Here is a 27,856-nt window from a genome sequence, read left to right on the forward strand (position 1 = left end):
GTGAATGAACTCGTTATTTATTAACGAGTTTCATTTGGTTCTTAATGAAACAGGTCATGTGTTCCAAATTCAAATTGTTCCAATCCATACAACTAAAAGTCTTTATTAGAGCCCGGGTATGACGTCTGTGTATTCTTATTTACATCTCTATGGCGACACCAACTTTTGTCTGAGAAAGGAAGATACCCTTTGTTTCCGCCCACATCCCAATATGATGATGATGGAGTTCGTCGTTGGTCGGGCTCTGAGATCTTTTAAACTTCGTATATGTTTTCGTATGTGTTTCGTATGTGCTTCGTATGTGTTTTTCTTCTTCAGCTCAAGCAAGATAAACTCAAACACATTTTGTTCTTATTATATTTTTTGTCAATGTTGCAAGACTTCATTTTTCTGATGAATGACCTCACAGGGGCACCTAACCGCATATAACTAAATTTCTAGTCTAGCCACACACTTCCCTCAAACAGTGATAAGACATCCTGAATAAGTCCAGGCAATTTAGAGACAACTCCTTTATTAAAACTTCAATCTATACAAATCTTCTACGTTACCTACAGCCATCGTATACTACAAATAATTTATTTCTGCATTGTGATTATCCCATTTTCCTTATCATTTTCTTGAAGAAGCTATCATTTTATAATTGTAAGTTACAGCCTAGTCCCAGGGCACCCTTCCAGGTACTGTGGCGTCACACTTCCGGCCTCTCAGCCACCACAGGAAGCTCGGACAGAACACCTAGACTTTAATATTTCCTATCTACACAAAGCACTGTCTATTATGTGTCACGCTAGAGGCATCACTTTGTCAATCAAGTATCACTTTGTCAATCAAGTACAATAAAGCAAGACACTATTGCTATCACGCTGGTTGTACTCGTCGTGAAAAGCCACGTGACGAATACGTGATTTTGACTATCCTGGTACGGTGCTCGCCTGTACATTCATCTCGACAGTATCGAAGACCGGTGCTTTGCCTGTCCCTACGTTAGGCTGTGGGGCCTTATGTTCTGTGTTGCACGCTGAACTCGGAGCTTGACCACACCACACAAACCAGAAAAAACCGAGGATATCTACGATAGAAATAGGTCATCAGAATACCCAACTGGTTGTGTTGTGCACAATAATAATAGGTGCTCATTCTATTAGTAAAAGAACACTTGATTAACAGGCAATATTGACAAAGAGCATGCAGAGGATGTTAGGCCGAGTTTTTTATTCGTCTCGCATTTGATTAGTCCTGGTCTTACCTCCTGATGAAAAACCTTGTACTAAAACATATGTAAAGTTGCTTCACATTTCAAGCGAGTAAGTACGCAGCTGCTTTGTCTCCTATTATCTCTGTTCTACAAGGGAGTTCTTTTGTCTCTATTCTTCTCGTTCTTTGTGTCGAGGTGCGGATATTGTTAATTTGCCCAATGAAATTGCAGCTTGTAAGAGCTGCGTACTGACCCCAAAGAGCTCTATGAAATACTCCACCCTCCTTTTTCTGTCTAATTTTCCCATCTACGATACAAGGAGGCCTTGGAAACCAGCGGGCTCCAAAGTCTTGCTGACCGCAGGCGCGAGCTTTGTATCAGTCTCATGACCTCCGCTAAAGAGCTAGAACCCCTTCGATCTGTAATTACTGGAGGCGTAATTAATAATGTGCATGGATACTCACTAAGATCCGGCAGTATGAATACCTACAAACATATTTCTGCAACTAAACGCTTTGGTGACTTTGTTACTTATCGATTTCTGTAATAGTATAACGCTATATGTGCTGGCCTTTTGCCTTAATTCAGTCTGTAATACTGCCATGGCAATTGAATAAAACCCCTATCTATCTATCTATCTATCTATCTATCTATCTATCTATCTATCTATCTATCTATCTATCTATCTATCTATCTATCTATCTATCTATCTATCTATCTATCTATCTATCTATCTATCTATCTATCTATCTATCTATCTATCTATCTATCTATCTATCTATCTATCTATCTATCTATCTATCTATCTATCTATCTATCTATCTATCTATCTATCTATCTATCTATCTATCTATCTATCTATCTATCTATCTATCTATCTATCTATCTATCTATCTATCTATCTATCTATCTATCTATCTATCTATCTATCTATCTATCTATCTATCTATCTATCTATCTATCTATCTATCTATCTATCTATCTATCTATCTATCTATCTATCTATCTATCTATCTATCTATCTATCTATCTATCTATCTATCTATCTATCTATCTATCTATCTATCTATCTATCTATCTATCTATCTATCTATCTATCTATCTATCTATCTATCTATCTATCTATCTATCTATCTATCTATCTATCTATCTATCTATCTATCTATCTATCTATCTATCTATCTATCTATCTATCTATCTATCTATCTATCTAATTATCTTTGTCATTCCTTAACTCTGCCGTGGTAGGAATACCCGCGCATGCCTACCTCGCCCCTCTATTGCCCTCAGAAGAATGAAGATGAGTAGAGCCACGAAGGTTGCGCAGAACGCGATGACCAGAAAACTGGCAGGACCGAGTCTCTCAAATACCTGGAACGGACAAAGTCAAAATCACACAAAAGAAAGTAGCGCCTTTTCGCACTCTTTAAGCTGTCGTTTGTACCTACCTGCCCAACAAGAAGTGGTAACAGGAGTTCACCCAGTGCTGCGCTCATTATCATTACACTTGTCACAGGAGCTGTAATCAGACAGGACATTCTTAAGTGATATGTCATGATCCTCTTATAGTCGGTTTAATACATAAAATCACATGGGGATGATTCTGAGATTGCGTGACACTCCCTCGCGCACGGTGGGTGATGCTCATGTGCTAAGAGGACATCTCTCTTACCTATCATATCGATGTAACACTCTGCCAGCGCGGTGGGTGATGCCCATGTGCTCAGAGGACATCTCTCTTACCTCTCATATCGATGTAACACTCTGCCAGCGCGGTGGGTATTGCCCATGTACTCAGAGGACATCTATCTTACCTGTCATATCGATGTAACACTCTGCCAGCGCGGTGGGTATTGCCCATGTACTCAGAGGACATCTATCTTACCTGTCATATCGATGTAACACTCTGCCAGCGCGGTGGGTGATGCCCATGTGCTCAGAGGACATCTCTCTTACCTCTCATATCGATGTAACACTCTGCCAGCGCGGTGGGTGATGCCCATGTTCTCAGAGGACATCTATCTTACCTGTCATATCAATGTAACACTCTGCCAGCGCGGTGGGTATTGCCCATGTTCTCAGACGACATCTCTCTTACCTGTTATATCGATGTAATACTCTGCCAGCATGGTGGGTAATGCCCTTGTGCTCAGAGGATATCTCTCTTACCTCTCATATCGATGTAACACTCTGCCATCGCGATGGGTGTTGCCCATGTGCTCTGAGGACATCTATCTTACCTGTCATATCGATGTAACACTCTGCCAGCGCGGTGGGTATTGCCCATGTTCTCAGAGGAGATATCTTTTACCTGTCATATCGATGTAATACTCCGCCAGCGCGATGCATGTCGGGAAGACGCTGCTCATGAAAAGACCGACACCCGCTGTTCCCAGCCACAAGGCGGTCTCGCTGTGTTCCATGACCAGCATATAGAACGCACAGCACAAGCAGCCAATCTATGAGGAGAACAGAGAAGGTTCTCGCCATCCCAATGTAATTGTTTCAACTTCCTCCAGTGACATCTTAATGTAATTTTTTTTCAAGTATCTCAAGTCACTGAAGAAATGTATACATATCACTTCATACACACTCATCTTTGTTTCTGTGTGCATATTACCTACACCTTATGTTGGTTGCTCAATAGTTATATTACCGTAAACATCACATCAGCAAGAAGACGGTATGGTATCTTCAAACTTATTGGTATTTTAAACTTATGTACAAAGTAAATTCATGACATTTGTCTAATCAAGCAAATGTACGACATTCATTGTAAGATATTTTCCTGTGTGCAGCCACCTTTGTACTCACCAGATCTATCATCATCATCGTGGGTGGCTTCAGGTAGAGGGCGATACCTATCGCTAGAAAACGTCCCACCGACAGAGCACCCTGGGGGAAACAAATATTATCTTCCTGAGTATGTGAAATAATCTGTATTTGACAAGCCTTCGAAATATGAAATCTTTTCTTACTTCGTTTTTGCTGCGTTCTTACCCAGAATAGAGAGTTAAGGTACGCCGCATGATCTGTCCTCATGTGGACTGCTCCTCTGACGGCGTAGGAGTAAACGTACGCACCAAACGTTGCCTGAAATGTGGTGGCAATTATAAGAAAATACAAAAAAAACAGCCCTCTTTACTGCTAAAGTAACAAACTGACCAATCAAAGTTGTTCCCCATGGTTTTTTTCGGCTTTCTCTGGTCATTGTGATGTCACCTACCATGAGCCCGTCGTACAGCAGCAGTATAAGTGACGTCAATACGGTCACCACGATGACACGCGGCTTTTGATCCTCGCCGAACACGCGTAACCATGGAGACCTTCCGTTAAGGTAAAGCGCCACAATATGGTGGTTGTATCCTATAAAACGGAATCATAAGCCAGAGCAGCAATAATCTGTGAAAGATGAGGTAGTGAGCCCTGAAGGGAGTCCTCGACAGTCGCAGCCATTTCTGGGCTTATTTTAAAGAGAGTTTGCCACTCAAAAAGTCAAGTGATTTCTTGTGCAAGTCGCAAATTAGTTCCTTTAGCCTTTCAATGTACTAGAAAATCCTTGTGACTAATAGCGGCGAGATTATTCTCTTAGACACTGGCCATTGCCAAATTATAGATAGGTAAGACTAGATACAACAGATTACCTAACATCTTCTTGATTGCCGATGTTACCGTTGTTTTTCCCTTCCACATGTTTGACCACCCATATCATTACTTGTATTATCTACTATATACTTAAATCCTATTGGTTATTTTCGTTAGTTTTATACCTAGATAATTCATTAAGTACGATCTTTTCCTGGCTTGCCGTTGGTATTACCTGGATTGCTTATTGGAGTGCCTTTATTTTCCTGGCTGGTCATGACTGTCCATTGAAGAACCATTACTTTTCTTAGTTGATATTACGCTGATATTACCTGGTTTGCTCATTGGAGTACCTCAATTTCCTAGTTTTCCGTCGGTTTTACCTGGATTGCTCATTGTTTGGCTCCCATATACAGACAGGTCCTGTGTGGCACCTGTACTCTTGAGTTTCTCCAGTTTTCGCGTGAACAGCAACCACAGTAAACCGAAGATCACAGGAAGCTGTAAACGAGAAAAATATAGATGGGTTCCACACAATTTTTCTTAGAGAGCTCTTACGCTTATCAAAATAATTTTGTTCGTCAAGCGTCTTGATGTCACGCTCGGGACATTAATTTGGTTTTAAAATTAACTTATTTTAAAACTTGCTTTCTTCCTTTCCCATTCTTTACCTTCTAGCTCACCCTTACTTCCCACTATTACTTTTCTACACTTACTTAATTGCTACTTGACCCCCTCATGACCCCCCATATTGATTTATTTACAGAGATATCTCCCGTTTAAGCTCTTACATGACAAAGTGCAACGATCCAGTAGGCCCATCTGACGTGGCTGTCCCTATAGACGGACTCCTGGCTGAAAAAAACAGTTGAGGTGTTGTCGATCCCCGAAGTGCTGTTTGCATACGGCCACTCGTCCACGATAGTCGTGTAGTTCACGATATACACGCACTCGTCTCGCAGGAACGGGCGGGCCACCAGGGGCGTTATGAATCCTCCAAGTCCATACGTGAAGTGTAAAGCCTAGGACCAAATCATTGCTCGTTCAGGCTACAATAGAAGGGTTACTAAGCCCTGTGTAAACAGCGCAAATATCGACAAGCATTGCCTTAAGGACCCGTGAAAACAGCGCCAGCATTTGCCAGTATTGCCTAAAAGCCCCGTGAAAACAGCGAAAACATCAGATAGTTTATTGCCTAAAAGCCCCGTGAAAACAGCAACAACATCGGCCAATATTGCCTTAAAGCCCCGTGAAAACAGCGCCAATATCAGACAGAATTACCTAAAAAGCCCCGTGAAAACTGCGGCCAAAGAAAAGTATTTATGATGGGCTTCTCAGCACCTCACGACATAGTGTCCAAACAACACAGCATTAGTGAACCAGTAACGCTAGCTATTTACGCCAGCAATGTTCGCGCTTTTTTGCATGGTTTTTTGGTAACGACGAATATAGTCTAATATGGCCTTACCTGCAAATATGGAGAAACCTGAAATAAGAGTAAGAAAGAATATAAGCGTATCTTGATAAAGACATTGTTTGCTTAAGTTTAACATTTAGAAGATGCTTATATTATATGCCTGTATGCCATTGCATGTACAAAGGGGTCTTCCCAGGTCTTAGCTGCGAGTTGGATAATTGCAACGTGTTTTATCGCCTTGCACATCAACTGAAATGCACAAGAGAATGTGAGTAACGAAGTTGAAATTCTTCATTGCTCTTCCAATAATCTCAATCGGCACTGGGGCAAAATTGATTTTATAAATGATGTGTATGAAGGAAAATGTCGCCAGTTTTCTAGCTACGGTACGGTACAAGACCAAAATCACCAAACTAGAGACAGATAAAATGACGCACTCACCTGTTTTCCAAACATGCGAATCAGCTGAAATGTAGTAAAGGTATCTGTGGCGCCAAAACACGCTCCGTAAATACCGGCCAGAATAAGCATCAACACGAAGACCCGACACAGGGGAATGGCGATGATGCACACGGCGCTTACACCGAGCGCGATGGATAGCAGAAGATTGGCATTGAACCTGTATAACAAGCATATAAATAGGGGATTAACAGAAAGGCGCTAACACCAAGCCCCATATTAAGAGCATAATCCAACCCGGGAATATACATGTGAGAGCTCAAGACGGTGCTAAACTCAGCGCGAAGGACAAACGAAAATGTTCCAGGGATAGCAAAGGGGTGTGGCATGGATGGCAAAGGGGTGTGGCATGGATGGCAAAGGGGTGTGGCATGGATGGCAAAAGGGTGTGGCATGGATGGCAAAGGGGTGTGGCATGGATGGCAAAGGGGTGTGGCATGGATGGCAAAGGGGCGTGGCAGTAGACCTCTGTCCCAGACAAGGTTCATAACTCCGGTTTCCATAGCAACAAAGCGCCTGACAATGAGACGGGATGCACTCCGTTATGACGCGATTACATTCCTACTACTTCTTCCCTGCAGGGAATAAGCAAGGAAGAGAGGAAGGAGCCATTTCTTATCTTTGATACGACAATGAAACCAGGAATGATGATAGAGATGACACGATCCAATTTATTGCTTGATTTTTGGTCCTTTTGTCTAGAAATTAACTTGGAAGCTAGAGCGCGAGGCCTGATTTGATTTTGTGCAAGTAGTTTTCCAACTTTGTTTAATTCCTTAACAAGCTAATCAGCTGAAAAGTCTATTGTTGATGATAATGATAAGTATTTAAATTCATAACGAATGACTCAATTGTTAGTCAAAGTGCCTTGCAGATTCAACTTTCTATTCTCGAATCATCTTTTTACATTATACCAGGGAGTTGTGAAAGAATGGAGACGAAACTCCGGCCAACTCCCTACGCGCGAGAGGTTTTTTAAGAGTTTGAAGAGATTGAATGAAAAAATGAAATAAAGAATGGGCCCCAAATAAGGGTGTAATTTGTGGGTGTTTAGAATAATTCTATAGGTGTTCTTCTTCTATGAAACCTTGTTCATGGAGCGAGGAATAATTCATCTTTGTGCTTGAATAATAACACCGAGAAATTCAATAAATTGCCCCCACGATAACTCGATCATCCCGCTAACTCATAGGGTTTTATCTCTTCCTTCAATTATGTTTCTATAAATTTATACACTCGATAGCTCGAAATGCCGATTACTTTTTTTTAAATTCCCTTAGGGCTTGAGTTGCCGAAATTCAACAGCTTCTTCTTTAAGTTTCAAGCAGGTGCTAGAAAAGTCATTTTTTTAATTAAGGTCTCGATTCAAAACATACAATATACTTAAGTTTCAATCTCTTGCTGATCATCGCATTTTTTTTGCAGTAGTAGTGAAAATGGAATATTAAGAAATGAAAATAAGGTTAAACTGAATGATTAAGGTGAATAGAATATCTATATACGATTCCCTTTTTTATAAGAACGTCCAGACTTTGATTTTACCAAATTTTAAAAACTTGGCGAGGCTCAGATGGCAGCAAAATATTGCTTTGCTAGTCTGATGCTTTCGAAAATAATGCAAACCGAAATTGTGTCCATAATAACAACCTTAGATATTATTGCTTTTAATCATTTGATTTATTCTCTTCCTCATTATTCAAGGGTATTATATTTTCATAAAAACGAAAATTAAAGAACATCTTTAAGATTACATACAGCCTTACAATGCTCCAAAAATATGAACGGCGAAGCCTCAACTCAAAATTAGGCGTTCTTATAAGAAAAAAGAGTGTATACAAGTTACTATTTAGACGATTGTTTAAACATATTCTGGATAGAACTGATTAACCTTTCAAAAGACTCGATAACAAAATACCAGTGGTTTTGATTGAGACGATTGCCGTAGGCAGTGCTACGGTTATAATATTTTGAAATTCGGTGTGGTCTGTTTACGACCCACCATAGCGACTGGTGTTTAAAGGTTACCATGGTGGATACGGGGATGGAGCTGTTAAAGCAAGTACGTTATCGGGTCATGTTAAAAAGATGCTGTAAATGAGAACTATTTGCCATGTGCGGGTGCTAAATCATTCAAAACTTATAAACAAGGATCCGACTCGAAATATTCAAACACCGAACGCTGCCACAGACAGAAAGTCCTTTAGATTTACGAGAAAGAAAACCCACACTTTCCCAGTGTGCGGTTTTCCAATAAAAGAATCCATGGGAAAATATAATAATAAGAAAATCACGCCCTATGAAATTTTAATGTCTCTTTTATACTCGTGTAGATATTTGCGCGGAGCCGAAAAAGTTGGTAAAGAACAGTTTCACAGAGAGTAAAGGACTACACACAGAGCTTGCAAATCCAATCTTACCTAGATTCTTAAATAATTGATAAGCTACTAAAATAGACATGACAAAATACCAACTAGGGTTATTCTGCATGAAAGTACAAAATTATGAATACTGCAGCTTGTTTAATTATATAAGCTGGCTCCACGATAAATTTATACCAAATACTTTTATTCGTGAAATTTGTTTTTTAACCATTATGCAAAAACACAAAAAGTCTGTGTAAGTGTAAATACTTTATAACGTTCTCGATGTAAATCCTTACGTTTAATTCAGCTGCTAACCTTGTTCAGTAAATAGCTGGTCTGTCTTTGTACATAATTCATTTTTGTCTCTCTTGGCGCCAGTTCTCTGAATTTCCGATTGATTCGTTTATAACTTCTTTTAGTCAATAACCCACCAACGAGTATTATACCCACAATCGACGAGCCGTCTTTTCATCTAAACACTAAAGCGTTTACAAAGCTTTGCGATGAAGACACTGTTACTTTAGGAAAATCAAACAAATCACACCGATTATAACGAATGATAAACATCCTGAGTTATTATCCCTCAATTTTAGTGATTTTAGCATTCCTGCGTTGATTCAAAGGGCGCGCTTGCGTGGAAGTCGGCGCAAATTTACAATTGTCAACTAACTTCATAACTTATGCTTGGCACGATAAGATTACGAGAAAAATCACAAATAAAAGTGCTCACCGGTCTGCAAATAATCCTCCCGTGGTTGAACCAAAAACATTGCACAAGTCGTGAATGAAGAAAAGCAAGCTCATAATTGTGATTGTCTGGCCCGTCAGGCAACGGAGTTCAAGGAGAGTAGGGCCAAGCACTTCGTCAGACATGCCAAACACCATAAACACTCCACAATAACACATTGCCGCCTTAAAGTTTCTCGGATTGTCGCCGACAATCTCAAGGACTCTCTGCTTGAATGGCTTTTTCTGAAAGGTCTCTGCCTCAACATCTTCATTGTTGAATAAAGGTTCTTGCTCGTCGTCCGAGCTCGATTCTATAAAAGGGTCCATACCCTTGTTCAAGTCGTCTCAAAATGATGAATTAAATCACACTGGACAGTTTTTCATTTGTGAGGCTGAGAATCTGTCTACTCCCTGGACGTATAATATCACAAATAAGATTTAGGCTGCAGGCGATCTCCCATGTTTAACGGCCTCATGAGAAAGTAGCATTATCTAGGGATAAGCCATACTGAAGTCTCTAAGATCAGTAAATCAAAAAAGATCTAGTTTTTCTCAAGCAATAGGAGACGGCTTGAATTTTCTTGGAAGATGAAATCGTTGCATCTGTCCCTCCTGTTTGATATTTGTCCGGTAATTACTCTATGGGTATTGACCATAGGATAACGCGCGCCGCATCAGCCAATCAACTTTCTCCTTATAGACGCAAACTTTACTATTACGATCAGTTAAAGAAATCACATAGCGCCCAGTACCTTTAATCTTTTTCTTTCAGGAACTACAGTTATCTTAAGACATGTACGTCAAACAGTTAAAAATCCTTTATAAATGAATAGCATTATTTCCGTGGTAGAAATTTTCTCTGTGTGTGTCCTTCATATCATATTTATGTGTTTGCACTTTGCGTTTCGAAAAGGGGAGATATAATCGTTTCTGGGTTTACTGATTGCTGTCATTATCTATTTCTTAATGACCAAAGTGTCCGTGACAGTTTTTCGCGTGTTCGCTGATTCCCACTCCTATTCGTTATTGCTCCTTCCACGCGCAGGTGAAGATGTTGCGTTGGTCAAGGCGATATTGTATTTACGACAAGACATCAGTTACAGTGCTGTTTCTTTCTTTTTCGGGCTATAAGGGAGAAGTTCTAACAGCAGCAATGTATCTTTTTCGTAAACTACTTAATGATATAAGAGCATTCGCAAATATTTATAACGTTTATATTGTATTTGTTTTTATCTTTCAACGGCACAACGAGTATTGAAAACAGCATTCCGAATGAGCCAGAGTCGAATAATCAACGTTCTTTTCCTTCTTTTCTTCCTCTGTGTTGTTAGGATGGCCATTTGGTGATCGTTTCCACTTAGTAGATAGATTGTGCAATATTAGTATACTAACCAACCGTGAAAATGTCAATTTTTACATGCAGTTGTTATGCTTGACTTAAGATTTTGAGTTATCGTCGGACAGATTGGGAAGTTATTATAACAATAACCCTAAAGCTCCAAAGGTATTCTTGTAAGTGGTCAAAGTTAAAAAACACGGTGTTTAATCTCTTGTCAGAGGTCAAGAATTTTTTCGTATTTATGAACAAATGTAAGTGCAAATATCAACAATACTGTTTGACCAGCCAAAATCGCACATGCATAAAAATGAGTTGTCGGTCTTGTGTTTTTATGTGCCGCTACAGCTTTTTTCCTTTTTTTCATCAAGTTGTAAAAAGGGAATATTTTAGGCAAATGCGGCTTGTATTGTTTGATGAAGAGCCATATTTGCCATGTCTTTGTAGTGTTTTATTTGCCACAAGCCTTTGAAGAAATAACAATAGCAAATTTTGTTAATGAATAACTAATGATGTTAGAGAGAGTGTCGGGCGCCAACATGGATTCCATCACAGAGAAAATATAAACGAATACGAACGTTACCGCTTTTAATAATCCAAATCACCTTTAAAATATGGAGGCACGGCGCACGTATCCGCGTGGTAGAAACATCAAGAAACGCTGTATTCAAAATGAATGAGGGTTGAAATTGGATAATTGGAATGGGTTCGCCAAGACGTTTTTAACCGCCCCTCTTAAAGTAATGACAAACCGTAATGGCTTTTACTCATCTCATAGGAGTGACTATTATACAAGATAAAAAGCCGCGAAGACGTTCAAAGGCTGGTAAAAGTGATGTCAAAGACTCCCCACGCGTGGAAAGCAAAAAGTCTTTCTTTCTCACGATTATGTGTTGCGGGTGTTTCTTCTCGTTTGGGACGACGATGGCAATTCTAGGGCCCACGCTGATAGAGTTAGGGCATTTAGTAGGACACGGGCTTGATATGATGAGCTGGCTCTTCTTCACTCAGGCCGCCTATGCGCTATTGGGGGCGATAATGGCGGGTATCATCTTAGACAGGTGAGGAACACCACCTGTGATTCAATCCTACGCTATTCAATTTCAAGGCTCTCAATTTTTTGCCTTTTTCACAGTAATACCCCTGTCTTCTTTTATTGCGCTATCGCTAATGGATGATCCATTCGTTCGTGTCGGGGTTCCATAGTGTAACTGAAGTTTGTAATTTGTTTGTGATTACACACAAAACCTGTACTTTGGCCTGGGGCAATTTAGTTCCGTTTAGTTGCCATAGTTCTCGCCACGTGACACGATATAATTGATAACCAAGAGCATTATGATCATGAAATGCTTAAGATCAATTTCACAAATATCAAGCTGACAGTTTTCATTATCATGTTCCTCTGCACGCATCTATAGCAGAACAGAAAAGATGCAATAAGGTTTCTTAAATCGGGTATCCTGTGGTGAAAAACGTAAGAGCTCCTGAACCACAGGAAGCCCTACCTCTCCCCCTCTCTCTTTTTCTTTAAAATGCGGAGTTGCCGATGGCGAAGGCTAGTTTATTATTGTTGTTCAGTATAAAATGTATCTAGTACTTGTGGTCTACGAGCTCTCATGTTTGGGGCCCCGGATCGTCTTTGCCATAAGGCCTAGTTGTTGTAGTCGTAGTCGTTGTTGATGTAGTCGTTGTTATTAGATTTGACTTCAAAAAATACTTGGCAACCATGAACTTAGCAAATCCAACCATGGTCTCCCTCCGCTGCTCCCTCGTTAGGCTAAAGCTGTAGATACATGCAGCTTACCTTATTACACTTAATTTTCGCGACGTCAAAATTTTGCGATTTTGAGATGGCGATATTTAGTGACATTATTTTCACGATTTACCTAGTTTCGTAAAAATCAGATCACTTTATTTTTGCGATTTCGCGATTTTAGGATAATAAAATCAAGCAAAACAAGTGGAATTAAAATGTCCTGTAATCATCAAAACTGAAACAATTTCTAACAAAATGATGCGTGGGCTGAATTTAGATTCACAAAAATCTATAAATACATGCCCAACTCAACCCCTTAACGTACTATATGTATTTAGATGACTAAATAGACAAGGTGTTTCCATAAAACGGTCAATATTCCCTTCTTGTGTACTCACTGAATTTTTGACCACTCCAATTTTCGCGACATTTAATTTCGCGTCACTTTATTTTCGCAAATCTATTAAAATCGCGAAATTCGCTAAATTAAAGTGACGCGAAAATTAAGTGTAGTAAGGTAGATAATGAAGTGATTTATGCCAGTCTTTACGCTTCATCCCAAAAGCTTTACTAATAGAAGGCACCATTTTTTCTACCATTGATGAATATAGTGGGTAATTTGTCTGATGGGAACGTAGTTAGTTGGGCGTTTGGACTACATTAATCGCCTGCTAAGTTTAAGTAGCTAACAAGTCATTAATGCTAATTCGCTAGTAAGAAAAATGCCCCTGGTACGTTTGGCAATTCCGATTAAACAAAAAAAAATGTATGTTTCACAAAGTATATTGGTGTTTAACCATGAAATCCTTTAGCGTAAAAATGTTGCTATGTGTCTGTGTTAAAAACAGTAGGTTGTGTATAAAGAACAGCATTTCTCAGAGACATTTTTACAAACCAGCAGTTTCGATAAAATAAATACACTTTTCATGTTCTATTCTCATATTGTCGGTGTCCGTATAGAAGGGAAAATTTACCTGGCCGTAATACAACCCTTATCAATACAACTGTTAGTATTCACTATTATGTGAGCCTTTCTTGAACTGAGAAAACGACTATGTCATCGTTCGAGCGAAATCCGAGATAATCGAGATTATCTACTGGTGCAACAGGTAGGTCAGAACGTCCCACTCGAGTCTACTGCAGGTCACTAGAGACAAATGGGGGATCAACATGCCAGTAAATACGCGATAGATCAACACTTGAACCCAAAATACTGTCACAAGATTTAACTGAAATATTTACTAGCGCAAATAATACCGAATGGCGGAGTAAGGAGACAAGGCCTACTGCTAATCCAGACAAGCGATAAATGGACCAGACAAGACCAGTTTACACAACTGCATAAACTGCCTCTCCCGATTCAAAAACTGTTGGCGTCTTTCCCTGGAAACACTAGGATTCTTACAGGCATGCATACCAAGTATTTAAAATACGGTGGCGTATATGGAGAAGGCTATTCCCAGGCGCCAGACGGATGTGGACAGGCGTAAATTTATTTTTGTTTATGATTCGGGATTATTTTAGAGATAAAGCAAAATATAAGCCGACCACGTTTCCGATAGGAGAGACACCAGAAAGCGATTCAGCACATTTAAGGGATTTACTATGTTGCAACAACTCATTTATCTCCACTTTTGGAGTCTATGGCGTAACTGCACTAGTTCTGTGAACCGCCTGCGGGTCACCGGGCGTTGTCAGCGGTCGCATGGATGCCGACCTTACACGGTATTCGAGCACACGCAGTACTTTATGACATTTTTTCTATTTGGGATGTCTGTGGGTATGGCAGGACCCACGCTAATGGACTACCTTGTCACGTTCTTTGCGGATATCGATATTATCGACGCGCTAAGTTGGTTGCTTTTCGCGCAATCTTCCATGCGGTTTTTGGGAGCAGTTTTTGCAGGATTTGGAATTGACAGGTAAATAATCACGTGGCAATTCAATTCCAATGAACTTATGTCAGTGATCTTCCTATAGAGTCCCTACTGGGCCGTATCCGGTGGCTGTACTTGACGTTTTCGCATAGGCGTTACTGGGTGTTGTTTTGTTAAGGATTAGCTGAGGAAATAGCAATTTTACGAGTGGCTTTTGCTTGCCTGTAGTGTGAATTGTGTATTTTGATTTTTTATTTTCATTTGGCCTATTTACTGACTATAAATGACTAATGTACCATCCAAACAACCATCTGACTTTGGAGAGAGGAGTGTTGACTGGCCTTCCCCTCGTGAATTTTTCTCCGGATCTCCCAGAATGCTTTGCAATGTTTTCCTCCACACATCTTCATCTTGGCAGCTCTATGGGGGAAATTCCAGTTCTTTTTTTCTTAAATTTTATTTTTACTGCTTTCTTAAAAATACACTCATCTCTGTCCTCTTCTTCCAGGCTTTTATTTACTGTATACCCTTATTATTGTTAATTCAAGTACCGCGGATTGGTTACTAGTTGAAAAGTGATCAATGGTCCACAAATGCCTTTTTTGTCCTCCCAATTAGACTTCGCAAAACAGTACAAGGTGATGCCTCTCGTGTTCTTAACACTTAACACCGGCCGTCTTTAACAGTTTAACTGCAGTCCAACCCTGATCTTTCTCTGGTTCTTAACACTGAACACCGTCTTGTTACACGTTTAAATGCAGTCCAACCCTGATCTTTCTCGTGTTCTTAACATTTAACACCGTCTTGTTACACGTTTAACTGCACTCGTATCCTGATACTTTGCGTGTTCTGAACAACGTCTTGTTACACGTTTAACTGCAGTCCAACCCTGATGCTTCTCTTGTTCTTAACATTGAACGCCGTCTTGTTACACGTTTAATTGCAGTCGTATCCTGATACTTCGCGTGTTATGAACAACGTCTTGTTACACGTTTAACTGCAGTCGTGCCCTAATGCTTCGCGTGTTCTTAACACTGAACAACGTCTTGTTACAGGTTTAACTGCAGTCGCATACTGATGCTTCTCGTGTTCGTTACACTAAACGCCGTCTTCATGGCGATCATCCCGATTTGCAGGACACTCTGGGTTCTCATCTTGACGACAGCAGCTGCTGGTTACTGCGTAGGCGTACTGGATACCGCTACAAACGTACAGCTGCTCGAGCTACACGGAAAGAAGGTTACACACGGCAGTACAAACTTACATCTGCACGGAAGCACAAACTTACATCTGCACGGCAGTACAAACTTACATCTGCACGGCAGTACAAACTTGCATCTGCACGGCAGTACAAACTTACATCTGCACGGCAGTACAATCTAACATCTACACGAAAGTACAATCGTACATCTGCACGGCAGTACAAACTTACATCTGCACGGCAGTACAAACTTACATCTGCACGGCAGTACAAACTTACATCTGCACGGCAGTACAAACTTACATCTGCAAGGCAGTACAAACTTACATCTGCACGGCAGTACAAACTAACATCTACACGGCAGTACAAACTTACATCTGCACGGCAGTACAAACTAACATCTACACGGCAGTACAATATTACATCTGCACGGCAGTACAAACTTACATCTGCACGGCAGTACAAACTTACATCTGCACGGCAGTACAAACTTACATCTGCACGGCAGTACAAACTTACATCTGCACGGCAGTACAAACTAACATCTACACGGCAGTACAATATTACATCTGCACGGCAGTACAAACTTACATCTGCACGGCAGTACAAACTTACATCTGCACGGCAGTACAATCTAACATCTACACGAAAGTACAATCGTACATCTGCACGACAGTACAAACTTACATCTGCACGGCAGTACAAACTTACATCTGCACGGCAGTACAAACTTACATCTGCACGGCAGTACAAACTTACATCTGCACGGCAGTACAAACTTACATCTGCACGACAGTACAAACTTACATCTGCACGGCAGTACAAACTTACATCTGCACGGCAGTACAAACTTACATCTGCACGGCAGTACAAACTTACATCTGCACGGCAGTACAATCTAACATCTACACGAAAGTACAATCGTACATCTGCACGGCAGTACAAACTTACATCTGCACGGCAGTACAAACTTACATCTGCACGGCAGTACAAACTTACATCTGCACGGCAGTACAAACTTACATCTGCACGGCAGTACAAACTTGCATCTGCACGGCAGTACAAACTTACATCTGCACGGCAGTACAATCTAACATCTACACGAAAGTACAATCGTACATCTGCACGGCAGTACAAACTTACATCTGCACGGCAGTACAAACTAACATCTACACGGCAGTACAATATTACATCTGCACGGCAGTACAAACTTACATCTGCACGGCAGTACAAACTTACATCTGCACGGCAGTACAAACGTACATCTGCACGGCAGTACAAACTTACATCTGCACGACAGTACAAACTTACATCTGCACGGCAGTACAAACTTACATCTGCACGGCAGTACAAACTTACATCTGCACGGCAGTACAAACTTACATCTGCACGACAGTACAAACTTACATCTGCACGGCAGTACAAACTTACATCTGCACGGCAGTACAAACTTACATCTGCACGGCAGTACAGACTTACATTTACACGGCAGTACAAACTTACATCTGCACGGCAGTACAAACTTACATCTGCACGGCAGTACAAACTTACATCTGCACGGAAGTACAAACGTACATCTGCACGGCAGTACAAACGTACATCTGCAAGGCAGTACAATCTTACATCTGCACGGCAGTACAAACTTACATCTGCACGGCAGTACAAACTTACATCTGCACGGCAGTACAAACTTACATCTGCACGGCAGTACAAACGTACATCTGCACGGCAGTACAAACTTACATCTACACGGCAGTACAAACGTACATCTGCACGGAAGTACAAACGTACATCTGCACGGCAGTACAAACTTACATCTGCACGGCAGTACAAACGTACATCTGCACGGCAGTACAAACTTACATCTGCACGGCAGTACAAACTAACATCTACACGGCAGTACAAACGTACATCTGCACGGCAGTACAAACTTACATCTGCACGGAAGTACAATCGTACATCTGCACGGCAGTACAAACGTACATCTGCACGGCAGTACAAACGTACATCTGCACGGCAGTACAAACTTACATCTGCACGGCAGTACAAACTTACATCTGCACGGCAGTACAATCGTACATCTGCACGGCAGTACAAACTTACATCTGCACGGCAGTACAAACGTACATCTGCACGGCAGTACAAACTTACATCTGCACGGCAGTACAAACTTATATCTACACGGCAGTACAAACTTACATCTGCACGGAAGTACAATCGTACATCTGCACGGCAGTACAAACGTACATCTGAACGGAAGTACAATCGTACATCTGCACGGCAGTACAAACGTACATCTGCACGGAAGTACAATCGTACATCTGCACGGCAGTACAAACTTACATCTGCACGGAAGTACGAACTTACATCTGCACGGAAGTACAAACTTACATCTGCACGGAAGTACGAACTTACATCTGCACGGCAGTACAAACGTACATCTGCACGGCAGTACAAACGTACATCTGCACGGCAGTACAAACGTATATCGGAACGGAAGTTTAAACGCACATCACACGGCAGCACAAACGTACATGACATACAAAAATGTTGCTGTATTTTGGAGGGTGTGGTTGAGAGATTTTAAAAAATGCGAAGAGAACAGGGATAAAATGTAGTTTTAAAACCGTATTTTAAAACGCTTATCCTCATGTTTACCTTTTTTGTTTCCTAGGTTTCACCTTATCTTCAGGTAAATATCCAAAATTTTCAAGAATCTGTTACCTCTTATCCAAATTATTATTATTTCTTTTTCTTATTAAATTATATTCTGATCATCTGTAGGCACTTTACTTTTCTTACGGATTTGGCGCATTCGTGAGCCCGCTGATTGCCGAACCGTTCCTCAGCGGTGCTCCTCATCCTGAGATAGTAGCGATGCGAAGGGAGCAGGCGTTACCGTACGGAGGCGGCAAGCACCGTCACCGCCACAGCAGACACCTGAACATTACGCGTGGTATCAGTATAGCTGATCAGGCGTACGAGAGCGAGGTGCAGTTCGCTTACTGGATAGTCGCCATTGCGCATGTGAGTAGTATTTAGAACTGCTGCAAGTCGCTCTCTCAGAGAGATTGACTTTGCGACAGTCCAGCAGTGTGTTGCATTCTCTTGGTTGGCGGTGTTACAACAAGGAGATGTTAAGTTCACGTTTGTTGATGGCTCCGATGTTTTTGTACGATGCGGAGGTGTAGTAATGCTCTCGGTTCAAGCAAAGCATGGGCGATTAATTTTACCGCGAAGGAGATGTCAATATGCCGGTATAACGCATCCCAGCGCTGTGCTATCCTGCGTTGAAGGAAAATTTGAGAATGTGTCTTTTTTTAATCAGATTCCGATTGTCGCTGGGTTAGCTTATCTATACATCCAAGGAGAGTGGGAGAAGTACCAATATAAAAAGAAAAAAGCGGCACAAGTATCTACTGAGGTGAATCTAAAAGAGGAAATTGGAGGTGAGATTGTAAAGCTCTGAAATTCAGAATACGGAAGACCCAGGGTACTTCCCTTAAGTAAAGGCAAGGCACACGTGCAAATGTATCCTCATCAACACAGCCTTCATCACTAAGGCGGCGATGACAACATCATCATCAATCAATCATTCTCATCGTAATCATTTTATTACTTTGATTACAGCAACGTAGCTGACCCAGATTCGTCATTCTAATAGTTAACCCTATTCAGACTGGGGGGGAGGGGGATGCTCTTTAAGCTTCCCTCCGGGGAAAGTTGCTATAAATTCTTAACCATTGCAGCTTCTAAGAGGCTAAGGCTTGGTGACTTTTCCTAAAATCTATCTGGGGACGTTTTGATGTCGAGGAGACGCTCCATGTTACCATGGCAACTGCTTTGTCACAGATAGGTTTCCCAAAAACTAAATAGTGGTGTATCTTTCTTATTTTGGTCGTGTTTCTCAGATTTAAATGCCTCTTTTGACTTTATGAGTTTGTATAGGTGACAAGTTTCACAACAGCGCTAGATTTTTTTTTGCCTCGGATATTTAGGGGGAGGGGTGGGTAAATGTTGCTCTCAAAGCTATTGTTAAAAATGTCACTAGATTTACTAGATAACAACTAAAAGCTGATATTATGCATTTATTATTACTATGAGCAGTGATACATGCATGCAAATACTTTTTTTCTGTAATAATTCCAGTTTTTTTTCTTTTGCAAAAATCATAAGAATTCAAGATTGCGGATCCAAGAAGGCGGACCCAAGATGGTGGAAATTCTTACAAAAAATGATTATAAACGTTTTTATGGCCTTTTTTCCCCAGTCACAGACAGCTCAAAAAAGCCCAGTCTAAATAGGGTTAATAGTGCAACAATTAAGACCAGTCCCTATGTATTTTTCTATCAGAAAATGAAGACGAGGATAGAAAGGCGCACTTGGGTCTGTGGGAAAACCCGCATCGGTTCCACATCATTTGTATCTCATTGTGGACATCATTCCTCGTGTTCCTCTACGATGGAATGCAGGTAACACCGAGCTTATAAAGGGGTTGTGTGTATAGAAAGGTGATGACAACAATGCCACTTGTAATGGTGTGTTTTTTTTAAGTATGATGATGATGATAATGATGATGATGATGATGATGATGATGATGATAATGATGATGACGATGATGATGGCGGTGGTGGTGGTTATTTTTATGAAGCTTGATGATACACTGGGCCGATGATTGTTGTTGATGATGAAGGAATTTGTTATGGCTATGTTGTTGTTGATAGTGATATAATTATGATGATGGCTATGATGCTGCCGTCTACCCTTTCTCCACAAATATACAATACCTTGAACTCACTAGGTCGACAATTTACTGTGATAGTTTCTTAAATTGAGAGCTGTAGACACGTTGAAAAATCAAGTGTCACTAACTAGTATTTAATAGTATACACAGGCAACGGAAAGCATTCAATACCGACGACAAAGCTAAATTCAGATTCGCTTGCCTTTTCTCAACAAATATAGAATACTTTGAACTCAGTTGGAAGTCAACTGGGTTATTTGAACATTAAAAACTGTCGGGCATTTAGTCCATCCAAGACCTGTCCCGACTGTCGGGCATATAGCCACTGCGTTTGAAGATAAGTTTTATTAATGATGGTGATAATTATGTTAATGATAATGGTGGTAATGCTGTTGAAGATGTTATCGTTGATGATAAAGACTATCATAATAATAAGATCTCGCATCTAGGGCTCATACGGGGGCTATGTGTACACATACGCCGTCAAGAGCTCGCTACAGATGTCCCCCGCCGAGGGGGCGTTCCTTACGTCAGTTTTCTGGGTAAGTACTTTATACCAGCGAAATTGAAAAAATCGATATCAGAACCCATATAAGTCGCACTGGCTTATTGTTCTTAGTTTGTAATACAACTTTAAAGCTTAATTAAAAATCAAACGTGAAGCCATCTCCTTCCATAAAGCTATATCTCCTTGCATAAAGTAAAAAGGGAAAAAAAACTCACTCCTTGTGCACCAACCAATCAGAGCGGTAAGATTTGCCTGGAAATATTTAGGGGAGGGAACGATATAGAAACATTAACATACTGGTTGGCACAACCAGGCCCCTACTGGGTCATTTCCTCATAATGTTTTTTAGAATATTATAAGAAGGGGGTGGCGGGCACGTGCCCCCAGTATCTCCATCCCCTGCAACGGCCCGGCCATGTTACCCATCGCGTAATTGCATTTTTTCCCAGGGCTCCTTAGCACTTGGCAGGCTCATCTCTATACCAGTAGCTCTCTTCACCACACCGGCCATCATGCTGTTGGCAGATCTGGTAAGACTTTTCAGATCTGGTAAGACTTTTCAGGCCTCGTATTTTGAAAGAATAGTGACCCTGTGCCCTTTAGATAGCTTATCCTATTAATTGTCCTACTTCCTCAGCTTCCTCAGCAAAGATAAAAAAAACATTTTTAACAGCTTTTGTGCACAATAATCTTTAGGACTATAAGACATCCATGACAAGTAAAATAGGCGACTTGACTAAAAAACATCACGTGGCAAATTCAAGTCAAAATGGATAAACAATTAACTGCGCCCGTCACGCAAAAGAGCGACGAAAAGTAAAATCCTTCAGTGAAAATTAGCCTATTCTGATAAAGAACTTTTCTTGACTGATTTGTAAGCGCTGAATAAGTTGCTTTTCGTTGTTATTATTTTGCCGCCAAAAGCCGGAGTGCGCTCGAGTTTGTTACACAGAAAGTCGATTTATTTTTATTCGCTGATGTCAATCCCTGACGTTACAGCCTGATTGAAACCATCTCTTACATCTTTCTGCTACGTTCTTATTTTCTCCAGGCCGGCACTATCACTTCAAGTCTGGTCATGCTGATTTTTCGTCACAGTCGTGCAGTAGTGTGGTTTGGTACTAGTGCTGTTGGGCTTTTTATGAGTAACGTTTTTCCGTCAAGTGTTGCGCTGGTTGAGCAGTACTTTGACATTACAGGTAAAGCAATAAGTAGACGCACCCTCCCCCCCCCCCCCCCTTCAGTGGGTTATTTCCTATTAAGGAATTTTCAAATACTATACTTTTTCCATATGAGACCTATGTGCGCATCCCACCTCCCCCCCCCCCCCCTCATTTCATATCAAGGAATCTTCAAATACTATGCTTTTTCCATATGAGATCTATGAGGATTTTTATCCTACGATACTTTTTTAGACCTTAAAGACAATAATTATTCCCATTAATAATAAGTCCCATTGGCAAAAAAAAAATTACAAGCAATTGCCGCTTAGTGTGGATTGGGCGATACCCTCACCAACATTTTGCAAAACGATGCCTTGCAGGAGGATAAAGTGTTTTTCAAGCAAATGCTGCGAGACATAGAATTTCAATGTTGGTTGGACGAAATATTCAATGACTCCAAAAAGCCCGGTCAAAAAAACTAACTTAGAACTTTCAAAACGACATACGATTTTGAGACATACCTTTCCAGCATTCACAACCTCAACCACCGAAAAGCCCTTAGCCGCCTAAGGATTGAACTTGAAATCGAAACTGGGCGCTACCAGAGGTTCTATAGAAAGCCTGAGGACAGAATTTGTTCTCAGTGTAATTCAGGGGAGGTCGGAGATGAGTTCCACTTCCTAATTAAATGTAAGCGACATGAGATGGAAAGAAAACGTGTGCTTGAGGTTTTAAAAGTTAAAAAGGTCATGAAAAATAAAAGATATGTTGATGAAAGAATCCTTTTTTTCAGAACCTAATAAATCCTCCTATACCAGCGCAGAGGGAGGTCGCTAAATTTATATATGACTGTTTTTTATCTAGTGATGGGTAGTCTAAAAGTAGCTGGACTTTTTTTATATTAATGTTTGTTAGCGTGACAGCCATGTACTTGTGTGTATGCTGCTAATAAAATATATCCATCCATCCATCCATCCATCCATCCATCCATCCATCCATCCATCTTCCCAACTCACAGCACTGTATACTCTCTTTACTAACAACAATCAGCAGAAGTGATTATTGCTTATCACACCGTAAACTCCTAGAGAACTGGCATGCCTACATTATTTAGATTAGAGAAGCGGTCTTCCCCTTATGAGGCATACCGCTGATCATTTTTTCAGGCACCATCACCTGCATGTTCGTGGTGAGCGCGGCGATAGGGGAGATGGTGATCCCGCTGGTTGTCGGGAAGGTGTTCGATTCTCTGGGCCCTGTAAGCTTCCTGGTAGTGGGTACTATTCTTTGCTTTACCGCGCTAGGCGCGTATCTGGCCGTCCTCATATCTGGAAAAGGCTTTAGTGCTCACAAGCAATCAGTCAGACAGGAAGGTAAGACGCTGCATTTATTGAAACAGTGCTTTGATTAAACAAATAGCGGCAGTGCCTTAGTGTTAAACCTTGTTTTTGTTGCTCCAACATTATAAATATTACTGGGTGGCGCTCGCTAGCGTGGCTACTTTGACAGTAAAGTGTGTGGCGCTCGGTAACGTGGCTACCTTGACAGTAATGTGCGTGACGCTCGCCAGCGTGGCTACCTTGACAGTAATGTGTTAAACGCTCGCTAGCGTGGCTACCTTGACAGTAATGTGTGTGACGCTCGCTAGCGTGGCTACCTTGACAGTAATGTGTGTAACGCTCGCTAGCGTGGCTACTTTGACAGTAATGTGTGTGGCGCTCGCTAGCGTGGCTACTTTGACAGTAATGTGTGTGGCACTCGCTAGCGTGGCTATCTTAACAGTAATGTGTGTGGCGCTCGCTAGCGTGGCTACCTTGACAGTAATGTGTGTAACGCTCGCTAGCGTGGCTACCTTGACAGTAATGTGTGTGACGCTCGCTAGCGTGGCTACTTTGACAGTAATGTGTGTAACGCTCGCTAGCGTGGCTATCTTGACAGTAATGTGTGTGACGCTCGCTAGCGTGGCTATCTTAACAGTAATGTGTGTGGCGCTCGCTAGCGTGGCTAACTTGACAGTAATGTGTGTGACGCTCGCTAGCGTGGCTACTTTGACAGTAATGTGTGTGACGCTCGCTAGCGTGGCTACCTTGACAGTAATGTGTGTGGCGCTCGCTAGCGTGGCTACTTTGACAGTAATGTGTGTGGCGCTCGCTAGCGTGGCTAACTTGACAGTAATGTGTGTGGCACTCGCTAGCGTGGCTACCTTGACAGTAATGTGTGTGGCGCTCGCTAGCGTGGCTACTTTGACAGTAATGTGTGTGACGCTCGCTAGCGTGGCTACTTTGACAGTAATGTGTGTGGCACTCGCTAGCGTGGCTACCTTGACAGTAATGTGTGTAACGCTCGCTAGCGTGGCTGTCTTGACAGTAATGTGTGTGACGCTCGCTAGCGTGGCTACCTTGACAGTAATGTGTGTGACGCTCGGTAGCGTGGCTATCTTGACAGTAATGTGCGTGACGCTCGCTAGCGTGGCTACCTTGACAGTAATGTGTTAAACGCATGGAGCGTTGTGACGCTCGCTAGCGTGGCTACCTTGACAGTAATGTGTGTGGCGCTCGCTAGCGTGGCTACTTTGACAGTAATGTGTGTGGCGCTCGCTAGCGTGGCTAACTTGACAGTAATGTGTGTGGCACTCGCTAGCGTGGCTACCTTGACAGTAATGTGTGTGGCGCTCGCTAGCGTGGCTACTTTGACAGTAATGTGTGTGACGCTCGCTAGCGTGGCTACTTTGACAGTAATGTGTGTGGCACTCGCTAGCGTGGCTACCTTGACAGTAATGTGTGTAACGCTCGCTAGCGTGGCTGTCTTGACAGTAATGTGTGTGACGCTCGCTAGCGTGGCTATCTTGACAGTAATGTGTGTGACGCTCGGTAGCGTGGCTATCTTAACAGTAATGTGTGTGACGCTCGCTAGCGTGGCTACCTTGACAGTAATGTGTGTGATGCTCGCTAGCGTGGCTACCTTGACAGTAATGTGTGTGACGCTCGCTAGCGTGGCTATCTTAACAGTAATGTGTGTGACGCTCGCTAGCGTGGCTACCTTGACAGTAATGTGTGTGATGCTCGCTAGCGTGGCTACCTTGACAGTAATGTGTGTGACGCTCGCTAGCGTGGCTACCTTGACAGTAATGTGTGACGCTCGCTAGCGTGGCTATCTTGACAGTAATGTGTGTAACGCTCGCTAGCGTGGCTATCTTGACAGTAATGTGTGTGACGCTCGCTAGCGTGGCTACTTTGACAGTAATGTGTGTGGCGCTCGCTAGCGTGGCTATCTTAACAGTAATGTGTGTGACGCTCGCTAGCGTGGCTACCTTGACAGTAATGTGTGTGGCGCTCGCTAGCGTGGCTACTTTGACAGTAATGTGTGTGGCGCTCGCTAGCGTGGCTACTTTGACAGTAATGTGTGTGGCACTCGCTAGCGTGGCTACCTTGACAGTAATGTGTGTAACGCTCGCTAGCGTGGCTATCTTGACAGTAATGTGTGTGACGCTCGGTAGCGTGGCTTCCTTGACAGTAACGTGCAGCAAACTATAATCTAAAAACTATCATGCAAGGAACGTACAATCTAATTGACATCGAGGTAAAGTGATGCTTGACGGCACATCAGAGAACGATAGAATCCTTCTAGTTCTGAAGTGCTTGTCAATCAAAATTGAGATACCTACATACTAATTGGATATCTTATAACTTAAAACGTTGTATTGTTGGTGGCGAATGTCGCGCCCGTCGTATTATTTACCTTCTCGACAAAAGGAAGGAAGGGTCTTATACTTTATATTTTCTTCACAATTATATTTTAAAACCAATTCTTCTGCCACTCCTCGTCGTATGGTTTTCTATCGAACTTATTTTTATCAACATTTGCATTTTGTTCCTATCATTTTGCTCGTATCTGTTAACCATCTTTAAACCCTTGTCATTTCTTAACCATCATAAAATCCTTGTCTTTTCCAGTTGAGCTCACACCCCAAGATGATAACGGTGAAAACACAATAGATACACTTGATGATACATCCCAGGAAACGTTAGACAAAAGATAGCAATAATGAAATAGATTCACTGACCGTGTCTTACTGCTTTTTCTTTTTCACCCACGCCGGCAAAGCTAAATCGACTTCTGACCTCCATCAATCAAAATATTTTCAGCGTTTTTATTGGCCAGCCCAAAAATGGGTTCCAATCACAACTCTCCGCAAATCAAAAAGCATTCAATGTAATTCCGTTAGTTTGAATGACGGAAGATGGAAAGCAGTTTAGCAATTATGTAAATTATTTAAGACGGCTGGCAAAAAAACGAAACTCGCAGTAAGAAATACGGGTTGGGACCCAAAAAGTTATCTGGAAAGAATTAAGCAAAATACTGGATGCTTGACAATTTAAAAAATCATTTGTTTTGGTCAACAACATCTTATATCTTATAAGCAATATCTTATAGTAGTTGTGTGATGATGTACCATGCAAACATAATATTGGCCACTATTGCTGTTAGGGAATGGGGGGGGGGGGGGGGGGGGGGAGGAAAAAGGGAACATGGGGTGGGGGCCTAGGCATGGTTATATGGAAAACATCTTCTATTTCTTAATATAATCATCAGTGGCAGACCCAGAAGTTTTAAAAGGGTTCGATTTTTGAAAGCTATACCAAACTTTTAAGCAGAATTTTGCCATATTGAACCAACAAAACCACTTCTTGGTTTGCCATTGAAGAAGTTACCCAATTGTTGCCAACTACAGCGTGTTCGCTGGATTAGCAAAAAAAAAAAAAAAGGTTTTGTCATGTGACAAAGCATAATCCGCATTATGAACAGGTGCACACTCTGTTATGGTCCAGGGCCGTAGCAGGGGATGGGGCACTGGGGGCACGTGCCCCCCCCCCCTCCCACCTCGTGCTCCCAGCTCCCCCCAATATTAACAAATTATAAGGAAATGACGGCGTGGCTGTGCCCCCAATGTTTTCTTAATGTTTGTGTATTGTGCCCCCCCCCCCCCCCCCCCTATTTCGAGGCCTGCTACGGCCCTGTGTTCTGTACCTGTCACCCAACACTGAACCACAAATTGTTGCTAACAGAATTCCAGGAACAAGGTTAATGATTTTATCGGTGTTTAGTTAAAAATATGTAAATACCTTATTTATTTGTGAGAATACTCTATAAACTGTCTTAACATTCATCATTACAATATACAATTAAAATGCGTGTCATCTATGAATGACAAAACGGATTAGTTAAAAACTTCGTCTTAAACGACAATACCCCCGCCATTTTACATTCCCATTTGTTTTAGTGAGAAAAAGACAATAAACACAGCGTCTCTAGGTTTTAAGGTCGCCTCTCCCATTCTCTCCCTCTTGAACTAAAAGTTCTGAGAAAAAAGCCCTTGAAAGACATGGCTCATAGAATATTTCGTATTTGTTTGTGTGGGGGATTTTGCGATATTTTAATGACTCGACATCGCTCAAAATGGTGTTATTTACCTAGTGCGATGACCACAAATTTCTAGATTCCGCTCAAAAGGTATTCAAT

At 41.5% G+C, this 27,856-nt stretch overlaps 2 protein-coding genes across 3 annotated transcripts; one reads left to right on the forward strand and one right to left on the reverse strand.

Annotated features, from left to right (window-relative positions):
- Nucleotides 1-497: 497 nt before the first annotated feature.
- On the reverse strand, nucleotides 498-11,440 carry LOC5517347 (major facilitator superfamily domain-containing protein 4A). The gene is made up of 12 exons (XM_032361876.2): nucleotides 9,753-11,440; nucleotides 6,642-6,819; nucleotides 6,252-6,269; nucleotides 5,575-5,805; nucleotides 5,167-5,284; nucleotides 4,425-4,564; nucleotides 4,199-4,291; nucleotides 4,013-4,093; nucleotides 3,510-3,657; nucleotides 2,647-2,717; nucleotides 2,467-2,569; nucleotides 498-1,072 (listed from the first exon to the last, which is right to left on the reverse strand). The coding sequence occupies exons 1-12, from the start codon at nucleotides 10,076-10,078 to the stop codon at nucleotides 915-917; spliced, it is 1,665 nt and encodes a 554-aa protein (XP_032217767.1). The 5' UTR covers nucleotides 10,079-11,440; the 3' UTR covers nucleotides 498-914.
- A 168-nt stretch (nucleotides 11,441-11,608) lies between these two features.
- On the forward strand, nucleotides 11,609-27,554 carry LOC116601175 (major facilitator superfamily domain-containing protein 4A). Of its 2 annotated transcripts, none has more exons than XM_048728328.1 (11): nucleotides 11,609-12,148; nucleotides 15,776-15,959; nucleotides 18,596-18,613; nucleotides 18,706-18,948; nucleotides 19,250-19,370; nucleotides 20,275-20,393; nucleotides 21,115-21,207; nucleotides 21,623-21,703; nucleotides 22,225-22,372; nucleotides 23,503-23,709; nucleotides 26,290-27,554. In XM_048728328.1, exons 1-11 carry the CDS (start codon nucleotides 11,844-11,846, stop codon nucleotides 26,373-26,375), a joined length of 1,605 nt encoding a protein of 534 aa, XP_048584285.1. In that variant the 5' UTR covers nucleotides 11,609-11,843; the 3' UTR covers nucleotides 26,376-27,554. The 2 variants fall into 2 exon arrangements, with proteins under 2 accessions (XP_048584285.1, XP_048584284.1); XM_048728327.1 differs by lacking the exon at nucleotides 11,609-12,148 and adding an exon at nucleotides 13,814-14,765.
- Nucleotides 27,555-27,856: the final 302 nt, after the last annotated feature.

This window comes from Nematostella vectensis, chromosome 1 (genome assembly GCF_932526225.1).
Source record: "Nematostella vectensis chromosome 1, jaNemVect1.1, whole genome shotgun sequence".
Taxonomy (NCBI): domain Eukaryota; kingdom Metazoa; phylum Cnidaria; class Anthozoa; order Actiniaria; family Edwardsiidae; genus Nematostella; species Nematostella vectensis.

Excerpts from the sequence above, each read along its gene's own strand:
- LOC5517347 (XM_032361876.2), bottom strand. The coding sequence starts at position 10,078 with ATGGACCCTTTTATAGAATCGAGCTCGGACGACGAGCAAGAACCTTTA. Across the intron at positions 4,094-4,198 it reads ACCTTAACTCTCTATTCTGG|GGTGCTCTGTCGGTGGGACG; the intron begins GTAAGAACGCAG and ends TGTTTCCCCCAG. Across the intron at positions 3,658-4,012 it reads CGATGATGATGATAGATCTG|ATTGGCTGCTTGTGCTGTGC; the intron begins GTGAGTACAAAG and ends TTCTCCTCATAG.
- LOC116601175 (XM_048728327.1), top strand. The coding sequence starts at position 14,449 with ATGTTGCAACAACTCATTTATCTCCACTTTTGGAGTCTATGGCGTAAC. Across the intron at positions 14,766-15,775 it reads GCAGGATTTGGAATTGACAG|GTTTAACTGCAGTCGCATAC; the intron begins GTAAATAATCAC and ends GTCTTGTTACAG. Across the intron at positions 23,710-26,289 it reads GCAATCAGTCAGACAGGAAG|TTGAGCTCACACCCCAAGAT; the intron begins GTAAGACGCTGC and ends TGTCTTTTCCAG.